General features: G+C 52.0%; 2 protein-coding genes across 2 annotated transcripts in view; both read right to left on the bottom strand.

Moving 5' to 3' along the window:
• The window catches only part of IUM83_11775 (Zinc finger FYVE domain-containing protein 16), a gene marked incomplete at both ends in the record, with an annotated part of 50,597 nt that extends 48,223 nt beyond the window's left edge, over positions 1 to 2,374 (bottom strand). The window contains 2 exons of the mRNA XM_067936355.1: positions 2,131 to 2,298; positions 2,363 to 2,374. Of these exons, the coding sequence (XP_067792231.1) occupies positions 2,131 to 2,298; positions 2,363 to 2,374 (180 nt within the window). The remainder of the gene's footprint in view (positions 1 to 2,130; positions 2,299 to 2,362) is intronic.
• Positions 2,375 to 12,570: 10,196 nt separating this feature from the next.
• On the bottom strand, positions 12,571 to 12,963 carry IUM83_11776 (Phospholipid-transporting ATPase 2; the record flags this gene model as incomplete). Its single annotated transcript, XM_067936356.1, has 2 exons — positions 12,571 to 12,708; positions 12,775 to 12,963. The coding sequence occupies 2 exons, from the start codon at positions 12,961 to 12,963 to the stop codon at positions 12,571 to 12,573; spliced, it is 327 nt and encodes a 108-aa protein (XP_067792115.1).
• Between the last annotated feature and the right edge of the window lie 5,791 nt (positions 12,964 to 18,754).

Genomic DNA, 18,754 nt, shown 5'->3' on the forward strand with positions numbered 1-18,754 from the left:
TGAGTCTACCAATGCTCGAAGAGAGTCACTCGCTCTCTTCGAGTAAACCTTCAAGATGACTAGGTTTGGCCTGTCATCTTGTTTCTTGCAGTGAGATCTGGTCTCACTGGGGGCTGCAGTCCTCAGTGTCGCGTGCCCGATGTCGGCACGCGCGACTGCATTACCAGTAGGGCGCCCCGCGCCTACTGGATGTTCGCGTTTTTGTTGGTCCGCGGCGATGCCTAGCATCGCCACGACGGCCATCTCCAGGGGCATGGGAGCTGTACACTCCCGTGCAAAGTGACCGATCCTTCCGCAGCGGAAGCATCGCACGTTACCTCCCTGCTGCTGGTAACCAGCAGTTGTTGCGCTCGAGAGGTCCATTGGTTCTGGACCTCCCGTCCTCGCTACCGGGCGCGGTTGCGGCCTCGGTACGTTTACATGGAGTTTAGCCTGCTGCAGGCTGAACTCTTCTTGCATGGCAAGAGTGATTGCAGCTTCGAGAGTACTCGGGTACTCTCGGAAGAGATAGGTCTTCACAGGCCCATCTCTAAGCCCCTTCATGAACGTGACGACCTTGGTCGCCTCGTCAATCGGGTTAGTCACGATATTTGATACCAAATATCGTGCGCGCTGCGCGTAAGCATGGGCGTCATGCTTACCCTGCTGAAGGTCGAGGAACTCCGCCCTCGACCGGAACTCGTTTTGCGGGGGCTCAAACGCTTGTTTGAGCTCCTCTTTGAACACTTCGTACGTGCTGAAGCACGTAGGATCGGAGAGTCGGCGTCCATACGCCCAACTCCTTGCGCGTCCGCCAAGGCAGGACATGGCGAACGCGACCTTCGACAGCGGGTCGACGATGCGTCGAGCCGCTATGGCTGTGTCGAGTTCGACAAGCCATCGGAGGAGAGGCTCGCTCTCTCTTCCTACATAATTGCTTACGCTCAACTTTAACGGTTGAGCACGCGGTGTCGTCCCTGACGACGCCGTCACTGAGGAAGCAGCATCACGCTGCTCCTTCATGATGAACCCCAGAGCAACACCATGTTGCTCCGTCGGCGATAGCGTACGCAGCATTGTAGCTATCGCCGCTTCTCCAATGACTGTTGACAGTCGTTGGAGGGCCTCCCACTCTGGGTCAGACAGGTGGGGCAGTCAGCGCGTGCAACATGGGTTGCAGGCGTGTTGAGCTCTCCATGGGCACCTCCGTGCTCATGTGGTTCTCGGCTCCGCGTTCGTACACCGCGTACGAACGTCAAGCAGTCGGTCGTTGGACGGACTACAAAGTGCTACCAGGTGTAGTGGGTCTAACTTGACTCACTACTTTAGCTTACACGTTGCGCAACGTGTATGAGGAAGCGTAAGTACTTAGTAATTACTTAGGTTAATTATATTTGAATACACAAATATAAGTTAAGTAACAAAAGGATTCCAAGTGACTTAGATTAGGTAAAATGAGAACTGTATTGTTTGTAAATTGATCTTCCTCTAAAAGCTGCTAAAACTGTTTATCATCTATGAAAGGGTTGGCAGCGGCTGGCTGTCAGAGCCCCGCTAATATGCATGTCTTTGATTGGTAGAAAGATGCTGCTTTCTACCAATAGGATCTTTTGGGTATGTGTGGACCACTCACTGTGGTGGTCCACTTCAATGTATCCATCGGTGTGTCTTACACCAATGTGAGGAAGTATCCAAAACGTTTAACAGATAACCTATCTGTTAAATTCACAAGTGGCTTGCAGCCACTTGTACGTGTAACCCCGTTACATCCGACGCCACAGCGCCTGCAGCCGCCAGCGGTGACTGCTCACCGAAGATGGTCACGCTGGGTCAGCCATCGCGCCCTCCACGCCGAAGCTGCCTGCACCTCAGTCTGCCTACTCCTGTTGCCAACTGAACACCAAGCCAGCGGCCGCTGGCGCTACGTGTCACTTCTACCGGTCATTTCCCGATTTTAAACTAGATCCTGCTAAAATGTCTACGTCTGTTCCTAAACCCGATCTGTTCTGTATATGATCAAAATGAGAGTTAACCATCAATTCGGTTCTTAACTTCGTCATTCTTAAAACGAAGTCGTAGGAGCTCTGCAATCATTGCATTACTCCATTTCATTCTCTTGCCTGTTTTTCTTTTGCCCTTCACGGGGCGCACCTTTGGCTGGCTCTTACCTGCAGCATGACCCTCCTGCGCTGCCATCTTCATGGACACAGAGTCTAACGACTTCACCTCCTTCTTCTTAAGTGTCGTGCTTTCGTTCTCGATAGTGCCAACCTCCTCACCGACAACCGAGGTCGGCGCCTTCTCTTCGATCGGCTCACTCTTAGCAACTCATCCGTGCACTGCAGCACCTAAATTCACAGCACGTGCACCTGTAAGAACGCACAAGACAGAACATTCGGGCGGAGAGCTCGTCGATAGCTGCATTTTGCCGTAGTACACCGTACCTGTCGTTGCCGATAAGATATTGCCCGAACGCAGAGTGCTGGTCCCCACAGTGGTTGAGAAAGTTTTGTATGGTAGCTCAGCTTCGCCGTAATAGTTCACATGATGGAGCAAATGCTGGGCTTCCATCCGCTCTGCGGGAGTGAAGGGTTTCGAGAGCAGCGAGATGCCCGGCAAGTAGTTTGTGTTGTCCATCGAGAAGTGGAATGACAGAGAATGGAGCCGCCTGTCTGCAGACCAGTGATTATACCGCCGACTATCTGATTGGCTGGTACTCATTTGGACCAGGCAAGGCATTACAAGCTCACTAGTGCAGCACGGGACGCGAAGACCCCAGCAAACCTACCCGCAGTGTGAACAAGTACACGTGCTGACACTTCAACAAGGACCTTAACAGAGAGTCTCGCTCAGAACTGGACACGCCTAGAGGGCTTTTACAAAGGGTATGGCCTTTTACAGCGTGTGATTTTATTGTTTATCGCGTGTGATTAGTTTGGTCGTGGTTTTCAGCGTGTGGCTGGGTTTTGCGCGTGCGGCATGGTGTCCGCAGGCACAGGTTCCTCGCGTGTGGTTAGGACATGCTGTATTCCAAGCCATAGTATCAGCGTTAAGAGGGTGGGGATATTTATACATGGAGGGGTTGCATTCTCCGCAACGATGGTACACTTTTAGCCACTTTAGGTTCTTGCGCTAATACTCTTCACAACCTGGTCGAGCTCCAGTACACTATCTGCGCTGTTAACTTGCTGTGTGCTCAACGACTCATCCAATTCTTGTCGTCGGCCGAAAGGGAAGACGAGTACGTGGCCGACAGCGATTCGTCGTACGACTTCGACGTAGTGCCGTAGCCACCCTGGGGGGGGGGGGTGTGATGGTGAGAGCATGCGTTTCCAGGAGACCAATACAGATACGGCCCCGTCATTTGACACAGCACCAAACGACTGACGTGTTTGGGGATATTCTCATCGCGAAAGGAGGCAAGAATTCAACTTGATACCGCGGAGCGGGTTTGATTTATTCAGAAACACAATTACACGACTCTTACCAAAGTTGTCACGCATCTTTATTGCAGCTCTCATGATGAATGCGATCGCAAGGCTCAAATATTGGTTCCAAACAATGAACCCCGAATATTTGAGGTGGTCGTGGTCGGTTTTCACAGAATCGCCGCTGCAGACAAACCTCGTACAGGAATTGACAAGAGATTCCAAGTGGCGGGAATCAGGCTACTTACCTACTGGCATCATCTCAGCACCAATCTGACGATAAAACGGCTTTGCTAAAGAACAAGGAGAACAACGAGAGCAACGTGCGAGAACAGGTGAACTATCTCAAGAAAGCTCGTTGCCCCAGTCAATTTCGTGCTCTGTCTGTTCTCGTTCTTAAGAACTGGACCAAACTCAAAGAAAATAACATCGCTGCCTGGTTCAAAGAGCAGTATTTAGCTAGAGACTGGAAGCATTGGTACTATTCGGCAAGTAAATTCCCTGGAGTTCGAGCCTGCGCGGGTCGACGAAGACAGAGCTACAACGTTCAAAGCGTATCTAGGTGAAGTTCTAGAGAGACAGGAGATTTTTCAGGACGTTTACTTTATCCGTTGCGCGGAGGACTTTGGGGGAGGGCGGCTGAAAGAGAAGTGCCGTCCCCCGCAGTTCAGGCAGATGGAGGCCACGTGGCCTCCACAACTGCCCTACATCTGCCTTTATATTAGATTAACTATTTGCATACAATATCCTAGTCTGATACTATACCTTCTCGTATCCGGTCATCCGGATACACTCATACCCCTTCCAAGTAGACATTCTCGAATCTTAATCGCGGGTCGTCGTCGCTGGCTGTCCGCGCCGTTGCTGCCGCCTGGACCTCCACTGCTGGTCCTCGCTGCTTGACTGTCAACCCGTCACTGATTGGCCGTCTACCCGTTGCTGCTGTGACCTGGAGTTCGTTGCTGCTGTGCTGGAGTTCGTCCCTGCCGTGGCTTGGAATTCGTCGGGGGTGGGTCGTCCTCTGGTGCTGAGAGTGCTGTGGCCGGCTCCGCGTCTGATGGAGACCTCCGCTACTGCTGCTCGGTCCACGCATTCGGCCTCGAGCTCCTCGTCGTGCGCTTCTCCGCCGCTGCGTCGCCTGCCGTGGCGTTCGCTGAGTCGACCGCCGAGCCAAGCGCCATCGCTCTGGCGTCGTCCGTTCCTGATAATACAGCGCGCCCCGTGACCACTGTTTCTGACATTGCTGAACGTCTCGACGTTGTTGAACGCCACGATCTCCCAGCCTCGGATACTATTGAGCGCCTTGCTCTGACCATACCCGATGATGTCACTCTCGCCATGGACGAGTTGGTGCGTGCTGTGGAGTCCTCAGTGGTGCCGTTGCTAGGTGCGCATGCATCTTCACCAAGTTCGCAGGAAACATCGCTAAGTTCGCATGAATCGCCACAAACTGTCGGGATGGTTGATCCCACAAGTGTTGATGCCGACTCCTGTTCGGGTTTGATTGATGCGTCGTCTGGTCGGCGCAGATTGAAGAGGCTCTGTCGTGCTGGAAAGCCTCCGTTGCGGTACCCGCCGCTACCACCGGTTCCCGCAACGAATCCTCATCTTGGGTGGAAGAACTATTACAAGCCAGGAGTGTCTTCGATCGCAATAAGACGTACCTGCTTCACCACCTTCACGACGTATGGGGGGATCCCCCTCATCGCTGCTACCTCGTGCAATGGAGTGGCAAGCCCCACCAGTTATCCTGGGTGTGGATGGAAAATCTGGTGGACTACCCAGAGCTTACCAGACAAGTCGATGAGTGGAAAGAATCCGGGTCCTCCGTGTGCTTCATGAAGTATCACCGGGTTGCGTTCTCCGGAGCAACAGCTTCCGAGTTTGGCCTCTGCTTCTTGGATGCTGTGCGTATGGCCTTGGCCTATTTGGGACGACCATCTCTCGTGACCTTGGAGATGTGGGACGACTTCGAAAAACACCCCCCCCCCCCGCAGTATGGAGTACGGCGTTCGTCGTGGTGATGCCGTTGCGTTCTACGAATATCTTCAAGGCCTGGATATACCTCTTGATTACGATCTTCTCTTTCGCAAGCGTCTCAAAGGCTCCATTCCAGACATCAATCACTTCAAGAATTTCGTGCAGACTCTTCCACTTGGAGTGTACGTGACTTGCGCAGGTGACGACATTCTCCAACATTGTATCGTCATTGCGATTTCGTCGCCGACTGAAATCCAAGTCCTTGACGGATATGATGAAGCCAAAAGTCCGCCTTACTCAGTACAAAAGTTCATGGACCAGGAGTGGATCGACAGCGTGCGCCTTATGCACTTGCTATATCTTGCCCCGCAAGCAACATCACGCCATGGCAGCGCCCGAATCGCAGTGAGAAGAATGCGTCCAAGCGCTTGAAGTTGGAGCAGTTTTTCCAGCAGTTTTGATGTAATGCTTGATTCGTGGTTTCAAGTTCGCTTCTTTCGTTTTCGACGGTTGTTTCTCCTCTCGTTCTCAAATGCTGAAATTAAGTCTGGGATCTGCCCCAAATTTTCAATGGGCTCCCATGTTGGTTCATCTTCACCCACCCACTCCACAAGAAATTGGGTGCGTCGTTTCCGCGTTCTTTTCCCAAGTAACCGGTTTACGAGCTGCCCGATGCTGCCATCCGCGAGTACCACGTCCTTGGGTCTGGAGAGTCGAGTTGGTATGTGGTAAGGCTTCAATGCCGACGTGTTGAAGACCGGATGGAGCTTGTTACCGGACTGGATGTTCAGCTCGTAGGCATGGTTGTGGATGCGGCGGACAACGCTGTAAGATCCAATCCACTTCGGCCCCAACTTCGATGAATTTGGCAACCCTGTGTGTTTCGGGTCCAAATTCTGCGTGCTCAGGTACACACGATCGCTGACTTGGAATTCTTGCTCGTGCCGGTTGTGGTCGTATACGTCTTTCATCCGTTCTTGGGCTTGTGCCAGAGCTTCACGACATCGCGAGAGTATTGCAGCCTGTTTCTCTCAGCATTCGGCTCCACGTTTGCTGGTGGGTATCCCCTTCAGTTTCTCCGCGGACAATTGGAGAGGGTTCAAGGGAATATACCCCAGGTCGGCTTCGAAGGGAGACATCTTCGTGCTCGCATTCACGGTCGAGTTAACCGCAAACTCTGCGTTAGCGAGGTGAAGATCCCAGTCGTCCAGCTGAGGCCCGACAAAACTGCGAAGGTATTCCTCCGGCGTCCGATTCATTCGTTCGGTCTGGCCGTCACCTTGCGCGCGATGAGCTACGGTCATGTTCAGCGTCGTTCCGATGGACTTGAAAACGTGCTGCCAGAAGGCAGACACGAACTTGCGATCTCGATCGGATACGATGCTTGTTGGCATTCCGTGATGTCGCCAGATGTGGTCGATGAACAAGCGAGCTACACCTTCTGCTGTTACCGCTTTCGTGGTCGGCACGAAGTGACATCTCTTGGTCAAGCGGTCGACAACTACCCAGATCGAGTCTACTTTGCTCATCGTGAGTGGTAGATCTGTGATGAAGTCCATGGAGATGGAACCCCATCTTTCATCTGGGATGCGGAGTGGTTCTAGCAGTCCTGGTGGTTTCGTCAACCGCGGCTTGTTTCGTCGACACGGCTCACAGTCTTCAATGTACTTTTGGATCGACTTGAACATCTTGGACCAGTACCAATTTCGCGCTAGCGTTAAATACGTACGCTCTGCATCGGTGTGGCCGCCGTAGTTGGACTCGTGGCATTCGCCGATGATACGTTGACGAAGCTTCAGCGAGTTCGGGACTACGAGCCGAGGAACATCATCCAGTGGAGATTGATACCACAACAGGTCCTTTGCTTTGGTGTAATGCCTGTACTTCTTCCGCTGCTGCTTGAATTTCCGGTGGTTCTCCGATTCTGCACGATTGTTGATTGCTGCCAAGATCGCTCGGATCTCGCGGTCTTTCGCTTACTCTGCTTTGATATCCTTGACCAGATCGCCATCTGTTGTTACTTCCGTTATCTCCAGCTGAAAGGAGGTGTCGTCGAAGCTGGTGACGCTTAAGACATGGAAGAACTTCGTATCTGGCTGCAAGTCTGGTCGTCTGCTCAAGGCATCTGCAATACCGTTCTTCGCGCCTGGTAGATAGGAGAACGTGGGCTGGTACTTGGCGAGGATGTCATATCATCGCGCAAGACGACGATTTGCCATCTTTTGGGTAAAGAGTCCTTCGAGACTCTTGTGACCCGTCTCGACGATCGGTGGTTTGTCCAAGCAGTATATCCGGAAAGCAGCAAGAGCATGAACAATGGCTAAGAGTTCCTGCTGCTGCGTCGGATAGTTCAGCTCTGCTGACTTCATCTTCCTGCTGGTGTAAGTGATCGGCCGCTCTACACCGTCGACGACTTGAAACAAAACTCCTCCGACAGCAAACTTGCTAGTGTCTGTGTGAATATGCATGGGCAAGGTGAAGTCTGGTAGATGCAATACCGGTGGATTGCAAAGCCGTCGCTTCAGCTCCTTGAAATTCCTCAACTGCTCGTCGTCGAAGTGAATCTTCGCATTTCGCTTGGTTTTCTTCTTGAGGAGATTGAACATGCTTGCTGTCAGCGTAGCGAAGGCAGGGCAGAAGCGCTGAACATAACCAGTTAAGCCAAGGAAGCTGTGAAGCTCCTCTTGCGTTCTCGGTACGGGCCAGTCCTTGATGGTCTGTACCTTGTCGGGATCCATGCGTACACCATTCCGTCCGACGAAATCTCCAAGGCAAGGAATCTCGTCTGTGCAGAAGACACACTCGGAGGGCTTGACGTACAGCTTATTGTCGCGTAAGATGTCCAACGTCTTTCGGAGCGCTTCCAAGTGCTCTTCGATCCGCGGCGACTTCGTGAAGATGTAAATGTCGTCGTAGAACGACTTCGTGTTCTCCATCCCACGAAACATCTTTGAAGTCAAGCGATGCATTGTTGCTGACGCATTACAGACTCCCGTGGGTAGCACAAGATCCGTTTGGCGCTTGAAATGCCGTGAACTTGATGTTTTCCTCTCGCATGCGGACTTGGTAATACGCTGACATCAAATCCATCGTCAAAAACCAGTACGCTCCCGCCATTGCGTCCAGGATGTCTTCTTTCCTTGTCATCGGGATACTTTGGCGAATTGTGTTGGAATTCAAGTACCGATAGTCGTGAAAAATCCGCCATCCGACTGGCTTCCGGACACAGAACTTTGACGCGGCATGTGGGCTGATGCTTGGCCTGATCAGTTTCTTCTTCACCATGTCCTCAACCCAGAGCACGATCTCGCGTTGTTGCTCAGGCGACTGCCGCCACTGTTGTCGATACATAGCAAGATTTGGGTCTTTCACGTCAATCCGGTGCTCGATTTCTCGCTTCTCTGGAAGACCCTCAGGGAGTTCGGGACGGAACACCGTGTCCTTATACTCCGTCAACAGGTCAAAAGCTGTGTTTGACCGGAAACGCTCCCAATCTGTTTCCAGATAACGTTGCGCCTTCGCTGTTCCGACATTGTCGGGTTGGTCACGCCGTTCCAGCGAGCGCGCGACATTCTTGAACATGTCGTTCGTCAGAACCAACATGAAGTCTGGTTCCTCTGGAGGCTTCGTCTTGATCCTCAAAACCTTCCGAAGTTTTTTTCGCGTGATGAATTTGGTCTGAACACCGCTTTCATCTACAACACCCATCGTGAACATCTTGTCTACGATGGTGTCTTTGCCCCGGACGTTGCTGCTTTCTGGAAGCACTCCGTCCTTATTTGAAGACAGCCTCTCGCCATCGTCTAGCGTCGGACCTCCGCCGACTGAAGCTTCTTCTTGTTGTTCGCAAACCACACGTGGGGCGCTACTCAACGCAGCTTCACGAACAAGGTTGGCTGGTGACTTCACATCCGTTTCCAGCGCGGCGCCTCGACAGGAATCGGGTCTTTTCGCCGACAGGCCGTTCGCCTCGATAGATCTCCGAAGCCCGGAGGCATTCACCGGTCCGCTTTCTTCGATCGGTACGCCGACCTCACTTGCTCGCTTGGCTCGCTGAGTCTCAACTGCGGTTACTTGGATCTTGTGATTTCGCCAGTTCACGTTTGGCTGCATATCCTCGAAGTATGGAATTCCTAGGATGCAGTCAAACTCGTCGGGGATATCATAGACGACGGCGACGCACTCGTACGCCTTGTCTAATCCCGCTATTACGGTGTTTAGTAGCAACACTTCCAGTGCAGCTTCGATGATTTGATTATCTCCAAGTTTGACACGGATGTTCTTGTCTTTGAACTTGGTGGTCTTGAGCCGATGCTCGTTGACCCATCTTCTCGACACGTAGATGGTGGTAGCACCACTATCGAGCAACATGCTATGTGTCTTGATGCGCATGTTGTTCACGGTGATTTCTCCCGATACGATGAACAGTGGACGCGACTTGCACACCATAGGGTTTTCGCACAGAAGGTTAAGGCTGATATTATCAAGCTTGACTGTTCCGGCTACCTTCTCGACCACGCCAGGACCCTCATTCACTGACGCGGTTTGTCGTTTCCCTGCTTGGATCGTTCCCTCTTCCAAGCGAAACAATCGGCCTTGAAGTGGCCGGGCTTCTTGCAGAAGACACACGTCTTGTCATCCGAGCGTCTGGGTTTCGATCTCGGCTTGAGGCGGCCTTTCCCGCGGAAAGGCTTCCTTTTCGAGCGCTTGTCTTGGCGTGTATCGTTGTCGCTCCGCTCCTTCGTCTTGGCTGGGTGAACTTGACGGTCGCGCACCTCTTCCACGAAGTGGGTTACCTCGTACTTGACCGCCAGATCCATGGCGTCGCTCAGCGTCTCGGGGTTCTCGAGCTTGACGTAGCTGCGCGTCCGGGGCTTGAGCCCGTTCGCGTAGTTCAAGACTTGGTCAAGCACGCTCATACATTCCACGTGGAAGATGAGTGCTGAGTAATCGCCGTTGTACGTCTCGATGTCCGCTGTTTGCTTGAGGCGTTGAAGCCTCTCGCGGAGTACCGACTGGTAGTTCGACGCCTCGAAATGTTAGAGCACATGCTCACAGAAAATCCCCCACGTGTGCTCCTCGTTTCGGGTCGTCGACGACCAGTGGAGAAACCAGCCGGATGCCGGCTTCTCCATCGTTGATCCAGCGATGCCTGGAAGGCGTGTGCTCGCGTCTTCGATCGCGACGCCGTTGATTCGGCACGCGTTCTCCACTTGAAAGACCCACTCCCTCACGTCTTCCCCTCGCTTCCCCGTGAGCTTAGGCAGATGGCTGGGGACCTTCGAGCGGTCCGCCATCGCTTGGGTGAGTCTATCGATCTCCGCCCGAAGTTGGGCGTTCGTCAGAGGCATGGGCTTCAAAGGGGCTGGGACCAACAAGTGCTACTAGTTTATCCGTTGCGCGGAGGACTTTGGGGGAGGGTGGCTGAAAGAGAAGTGCCGTCCCCCGCAGTTCAGGCAGATGGAGGCCACGTGGCCTCCACAACTGCCCTACATCTGCCTTTATATTAGATTAGCTATTTGCATACAATATCCTAGTCTGATACTATACCTTCTCGTATCCGGTCATCCAGATACATTTACCCTCACTATTTATCTCTACACCTTGTTCGTGTAGAAGCAAACTTGCCTGTATGCACAGTTGGGATTCACCATATTGGCCCGAATCGGAGGTATGCTCTGCCGCCGTTGTATTTTGCGGAAACTCATGACGTAATGACTAATTTGTCGTTTGTCAACTGTATTTGTAGATTTTACGCATCAGACAGAAGTATCGGTGCGACTGTAAGGCGTTTCATGTGTCTGGGTGGCAGTGCTCTCACATATTAGCTACTTTGAGTATTCTCTGACGGCTTCAATTTGCACGGAGGCCTCTTGGCCAACCTCGCAAACAATCAAGGGTTGGAGAGCAAGATTCGACGTACACAGGCCAGAACTCAATTCCTAAGCTCCTGCCAAAACTGGCAGCCACACCAGGATTTCCTACAAACTGGAAGGTTCTTGTACCGCTGGTGATCGAGGACGAGAGTGGCACATCGACGAGAAACTTTGATGGAATTGTGTGACCTGGTTTACTAAAGACGGCAACTACTACTGGGGGATTGATGTCGTTGAGCCATACGACAATTAATGGCTCGCACATGTTCTGAATTTCACCGCTCGGTCTGGCTACTCGTTTGTCTGATCCGATGTGGTGCGGTTTTTTTCTAGTTTCTGACCTATCAATCGCAATAGACTTTTGTACTTGACTTTAGTAGTGATACCACATGTCTGCAATAACATATTATTACACCTAAACAATCTCATCACACGCGGAAAACTCGGTACACGCCCAAAACAGCGGTCACACGGGGAATACCCAGGAACGGTTACCAACTCACACGCTGAAAACCCGCGATCCTCACGCGAAAAAAAGCGCTACTCTTTTACAAAATGAGAAAATCCTGAAAAATGCCCAATCGATAACAAACGTTTGCCACACACTTTCATACCTTTTAATAAATTAAGCATCTTCGGAAAACAAATTCTACCAAACATGTTTCGTTTATCTTCATATCGCCTTCCATATAAACTATATTGACATTTTCCTAACTATTACGCCCTACAACTATTTTTATATCGAACTTCATCATGCAATGACGCTCAATATGCGGCTAAGCATTTTTTCTGAGCTACGGTAAATGTATTCGGTATGATACAGAATTAATGACGACCCTGAGGGCCGTAAATTCGCCAAAATTATGGCAGCCTTAGGAGTGATTGTTCTTCCAGCTGAAGGCTTCCAGCCGGCATCATCGACGAGGGCCTTTTTCACGCGCTTGGGGGGGGGGGGGGTCTCGCCCTTGACGGGTTTCTGTTTCACGTTATCGCTCTCCAAGTCCGCCTGCTGTAGTAGAACAATAGTCTGCGTATGATAATCATGGTCTCAGAAAACTGATGAAATGCAAGTACAGGCGTTTTTTAACAATGCAAGATTTTTCAGATAGTAGACGAAGCTATATCGCAATACAACCGTTATTTCTAATAGATTTGAATCTCGCAAAAAATATCACAGCAACGGGTTAGTGCCCGGAATAAGTACGATCCTATGAAAGTGAGTAGTGGCTCCAAATTTTATTTTTAGGGGTTCTGGTATCGTAACCACAAAACGCAGGTCGCTCAGGTTGTGCCCCCCTGGATCGATCTCACAGCACGGCGTTCTCCACTGCTCGGTCGTGGTACGACTTGGCTGCCTCGTCCTGCTGCACGAGCGCCTGGAGCTTGATCTTCTCGAGTCTGGCCTGCAGCACCTCGAACTCCTTCTCCAGCGCCGCCTTCTGCTCCTTGCGGATCGTTTGCGTCGCTTTTCGCTTCTAGAAGACGCGCTCCTTCTTCCGCTGGGGATCGACCTGCTCCTGCACTGGGGACGGCGAGGCCGAAGCAGACGACGCGGGCGAGTGAGTCGCCGGCGTCTCCTCTCCAATTGCAGCCTTGATCTCCATCAACGCTGGATCGCCGTGGTGCTGAGGGTCCTTCGGCGGCTGCGGTGGTTTGGCTGGTGGTTGCACCACGATGAAGGCTTGCATGAGCGAATCCATCGTGCGCGTCAGTATGATATAGAGGAGGACGTTAGGAGAGTTTAGTGTAAATATCTGCTGCTAAGCATCAAGTAGCCAAGAGCCGACGCACTGCCGCCGCGAGCAGGTTGGCAACCTCGTCAGCCCACTGGCGAGTAAGACGGCCGAGGGCTTGGGCGGCGGTGGTCGGCATCTTGCTGGTGGAGTGCGGCATGCACTGCGGGGTATCTGGTCGTCGCTAGAGTCGCCCGAGTCCTCGTCGCCGAACATCACGTTGATGCTTCTTGCGCTTGGTCTCTGCGGTGAGCGGCCGTGGCTGGTTGCAGTGAGAGGGAGAGCGCACGAGAGGGCGGTTAGGAGGCGGTGAGGCCGCGCACAGAGCGACAAGAGGGCAAGGAAGTCCTATCGTCGGAGCTGCCCATGACTGCCGCTTGCTTCGGTCTGGTACACAATGTCGAAGGTTTGTGTGCGGAACACGGATGTAACGAAAGAATGGTACAGAGAGGTGTGACTCACACTGTGAGGGGCGGCTTCAACGGCAACTACAGTACTCCCAAAACAACCCCAAACGAAGGTTGACGCGTGGAATGCTGACCCAGCAATATTAATATGGTTGGCCACCTCAAATGTTATACCAGTGAGGCGTTCGAAAGGAAGTGCGAGAAATGCCAGCAGCAACACAGAATACATAATACCGGTACTTTTCTGGCCCACTTAAGAATCGACACTTCACTCTAGCTTCCCTAACAATCTTCGTAACACCGCCCCAACTATCACGTGTATTTTGCGAGCACGTAAAGTGCGAATAAGCTTTTTTTTGCGAAGCATCGCTAATATTCAGCGATATTAAACAAAAGTGGTATCACCATAATCGCTGGATTCTGGTGCAGTAGGCACATACAGCCAAAAGGTGATAAACCGAAGTATGAACGCTGTATCGACAAGATAATATACGAGTTTTTTTACGCCTTTAAGCTGAAAACTCAACTACCGATCTGACCAATCAAAAATAATTCGTACTTATATGAGTTAGTGTTAAATCCGACTCGGTGCTATTCCTCGCCTGGCTCTCTGACTCTGAGAGCCAGGCGGGGTCTGACGATTACGTTCACCGTCACGATTACGCTCGCCGAACATAATCGCATAATTTTGCATAATCGTCGACAAAGCCAGGTGCGGAATACCAGTAACATGCATGTATAGGACCCAGGCTTGAGGTATCACGAGGTACAGGGGGTATAATATGAACCTCGTGAAACTGTTCCGAGTTCACAGTATCACGGAGGCAAAGTACACATGGTCTCTTGAACACAAGGAGAGAAATTTGGTTGAATAAAGGTACGGTGGAAAGTAGTGCACTTGTGGTACTCGCCTACATTCCTTGCACAAATGAATCTAGGTACAGTATCACAGTGTTAGTGATCTACTATAGTACAGTAGATCAGTAGATACTGTCTGTACCTGTGTTAACCCTTAATAACGCTGCAGTGAGGGGAGCAGCTAGAGCATCCGACAGTGAAACTGGCTCTCGGGGATGGATATCACGGCCCTCAAATCCCCAAAACAACCGCTAAGAAAATGACCCACTAAGGCCGGTTCTCAACCGAGGCGGACGCATGCGTTTTCGGACACTTTGTGATCTGATTGGTTAACAGGACGTTACAAAAACGAAACTGCACAACGCATGCGTAGACAAGCATATACTACTTTTGGCCAATCAATGCACTGCAGCATTTGCATACTCCCAGCATTTGCACTCTCCCTCACAGCACTCCCCCCTCACAACACTCCCCCCTCCTCTGACATGGCGCCGGTCCAGCTTCGACGTGCTTCTCCCCCGCGCTGCTCCCCAGCGACCTGGACGATGGCAGGCGCACTGGGTGCTCCGACGTTCAATAAAACTTGTTGTGGTGGGGGAGAAGCCTGCACGATCTCTGGCGTAAGGTTACGCGCCACTGGGGCTTGGTGGGTTGGGCCAGCTTCGCTCCCCATTGCTGGACGGGGGATTCTTGATCAGTGCTTCAGATATTGTTGAGTCGTGAACCACACGTAGATCACACAGAGTAACAGTACAATGATTGGATAATATTGATCTAACACTGGGCCAATCAAATTTAGTCAGTTTCATTCTCAACCGAGCATACGGGGTAGGGTACCATATAACGCACGAGTCGAGAAAAACGCTTCGGGCCGTATTACGTGCGCCAACATCAGCTAAACCAAACACCTGGCTTGGACGCACTATGCGCCACGCGTGCGCGAGCGACGTGATACCAAAGATTAGGAGGAATCTAAGCAGATGTGATTTTACAGGGAGATGGGAGATGACATGATAGATGTTGAGATTGGCACATGTATTTGTAGTGTATTTGTAGTTAAGTATGTACTTAATGCGGTGGGTTCACACAAGCGTCTACTATCTGATTCAGTAGGTGGGCTACCGCGAGTTCACATGGGAGCCTTCGCAAAACATCCCATGGCAAGAAACATTGAGTTTCGAGCGAGAAGCTGTTGACTTCATCTGGGTGCACCAGTCAACGAGAGGAAGGCGCGGGCGACACGCCACGGCTAAATGCATTTGCTTTGATGAACGAACTTAGCAACTACTGGATCAGTACTGCATTTGTCCGCACTCGCTGGGAAACAAAACAGTACTTTTCAACTGTATTATGGAAATTCCTCATTGAGACACTGTAGTCGATTCGTGTTTGAAGTTGCCTCCAGATGGCAATCTAGTCCGCAAACAATTGAGGGGTCATCCTCTGCAATTGGCATTGCTGCACAGTGTTCGTGTAATCGTACCGAACTTCCTCGTAGCGCTCGGAAGAATAATAACCGACGCGGGGTCGACCAGCCAGGATCATTTTCGAACACTCCACCTGCGTCAACATTCGACTCTACACACTCAAGATGAAGTTCCAGATCGTTATTGCTGCCCTCGTCACTCTGCTGTTGCCCGTGTAAGTACTGGTCGATACCTACGCGTACATACCATTTTACTGACCTCTGCCATCAGTAACGGTGCTGGCCCAGCACGCTTACAGTGTGCTGGAGGAGTCCGTGACACCAGAGGTGAAGGCTCTGGCATCATCTATGAGAACTCTGGTTTCCTGACCGCCAACTTCACCCAAAACGCCTGCACCACGGCAGGCGGCTCGATCGATCGTAACAAGAAGGGCAATGAGAAGTGCTGCATCGTCCCCGAATTTCCCGATACTGGCATAAGAGCTTTTAACGGCGCTTGCGGCGATCAACAGGCTGGAAGCAACTACCCGAAATTCCGTCCCTTTGCCCGTGGTTGCTAGGTGGAAACAAATGAGAGGCTTTGCTGGCTGTACCAAGAGATGACTCGGTGTTTATATGCTCCCATCACGTAGCGGATAATATAATGCACTACGTTTTTGCTTATCCCCATTACACTTGCGCTATTTACTAGCCAAAACATAGCGTCCGCATATCTCGATTCGTGGTAATGTGGCGGCAATTGGCTAGGTCGTCTGTGACTTGGCTGGGAACACCTGCATCGTAAGCACTGGTACAGGCAGTGCTCTCACTTCCGAGACAAGGCTACACGCAGCATTTTCTACAGTTGAATGTATTAAGGCAGGTGATCAAACTTGAGGGTCCTACACCGACGTCGCGTCCGTAGGTGCAGCTCGCCGCATTGTCTGACGTGTCCTTGGGGCCCAGATAGCATATTCCGGCATGACGGAAACCCTCTTGATCGTCTCCTTGCCTGTTACATCACGCCAGATAGCAGTGCTCAAGCGCATAGCTTGGAGCTGGTCGATCGCGTGCAGGTTACTTGATGGTAGCCGGCTAGCGCAGCTTGTAGACCCAGTGGAGTTGCTTCTTCTTGTATGCCACCTTGAATAACGCTGTAATATCCGCGTCCCAGAGTTCGAAAAAAAAAAAGAGTGCAATACAATAAGTAATCATTTTTTCAATATATTTTTTATTACTGGACCTTACGACTACAATTTAATATTGACCCATTTATTGACAATAACTAGCGTAAAAGTGCCACTGGCTGAACCCCGCAATTGTGTCATCGATGGCATCGCGAGATGACGTCAAAACTCAAGTTAACGTCACCAACCTCACCACACTAGTGTCAGCAACAAACGACTGGCTTCGGGACACGTTTGGTCGATTTGTTGGTATTGTGCGCCGCGAGTGTAGACAGTACTGATGGTATTGTGTACCGCCAGTGTAGACAGGACGGACCCAGCAAAGACTCATCCGGAGACGGGACGGACCCAGCGAAGACTCGTCCGGAGATGACTCCGCGGTGAACGAGTTGACGGTGGGCACGGCACGTGCCTAGCCGTGATGTGGTTGGATAGGCACCGAGTCCTCGGTAGGGTAAACAACATGATGAGAGGCATCAAGGAGCACAAGGGGAACAACAGGAAGAGGAGGACAGTAAGGTAGATTTAGGCTTAACGATAACTCTCACTTTGGCATTTGCCCTCTTCCACACAAGCTCCAAAAACAACAGGTTAGCAGCCGCACAAACTCAAGCCCTCGACGACGGACATGACGACGTCCAGCAAGACGGCCGAAGTCATCCCGGGAAGCGAAAACTACTTCCACTGGGAGTTCGCTATGCGGATGACGCTGGCGAGGAAGGGGCTGCTGGCGCACATGCAAGTGGTAAAGGACCCGAGTGAGGTCACCGAGGCCTGGTTGCTCAACGACATGAAGGCGCTCGGACTCATCGCCCAAGGGGTGGCGGTGGAGCACCACACGAAGATTCGGTCGGCCACCTCTGCCAGTCAAGCGTGGAATACTCTGGGAGAGTTTTACAACCGGACGACGATGCATAACCGCGTAGCGATGACTCGTCGCCTCCATGAGTTCAAGATGGAGGAAGGCTCGACGATGGCGAAGCATCTGGACAAGTTCGACGAGCTCATCGTGGGCCTGCAAACGCTGGGCGAGCCGCTGGACGATGGCCGACAACTCGTTATTGTGCTGAGCAGTCTGCCTGCTGAGTACGAGTTGATCTCATCGATCGTCGAGAACTCCAAGGACGTGACGCTCATCGAGGTCAAGGAGAAGTTGCTCAAGGAGTACGAGCGACAGGAGAAGAAAGAGTCTTCGGAGCGTGCGCTGAAGGCTACCTCGTTCGGAGGTAAGGGAAAGAACCAAAGGTTCAACAAGGTCGGAAAGGGGTTCGACCGGAAGAGCAATGGCGGACGAAAGCTCGGCAGGTTCCAGGGCAAGTGCTTCAACTGCGACAAATTTGGTCACATGAAGCGGGACTGCCCGGAGCAAGGCAATGGTGACACCAACGAAGACTCAGTCTTCGCTGTTGGTGGGGATCGGTCGGCAGGGTGGCTGATCGATAGCGGTGCGACGGTACACATGACGCCACACCGCGACAACTTGTTCGAGTTCGCGGACATGTCGGCGGACATGTTTGTGACAATCGCGGATGGAAAGAAGATTCGCGTGGCTGGGGCGGGGTCAGTAGGCTTGACGGGCATCGACGGCAAGCGGATCGGAATGGTGGAGGTACTCCACATATCCGGCCTCGACCGACGACTGCTCTCGGTTGGAAAGTTGGCTGAGCGCGGCATGAGCGTGGAGTTCCAGCGCAAGTCATGTGTCATTTGGAACAAGTCGACGGCGATCACTTCGGGGATGAAGATTGGCAAGGCGTACGTGTTGGAATGCCAGCAAGACACGGCGTACTACACGGAGTACTCGGGGGTCGAAAGCGGGTGGGATTTTTTGCACGCTCGCATGGGACACCTCAACGATGACTCGTTGGCGACGACTCGGCAAGCCACGACTGGGATGCCGA

This window comes from Phytophthora cinnamomi (assembly GCF_018691715.1).
Source record: "Phytophthora cinnamomi strain GKB4 chromosome Unknown Contig37, whole genome shotgun sequence".
NCBI lineage: Eukaryota > Oomycota > Peronosporomycetes > Peronosporales > Peronosporaceae > Phytophthora > Phytophthora cinnamomi.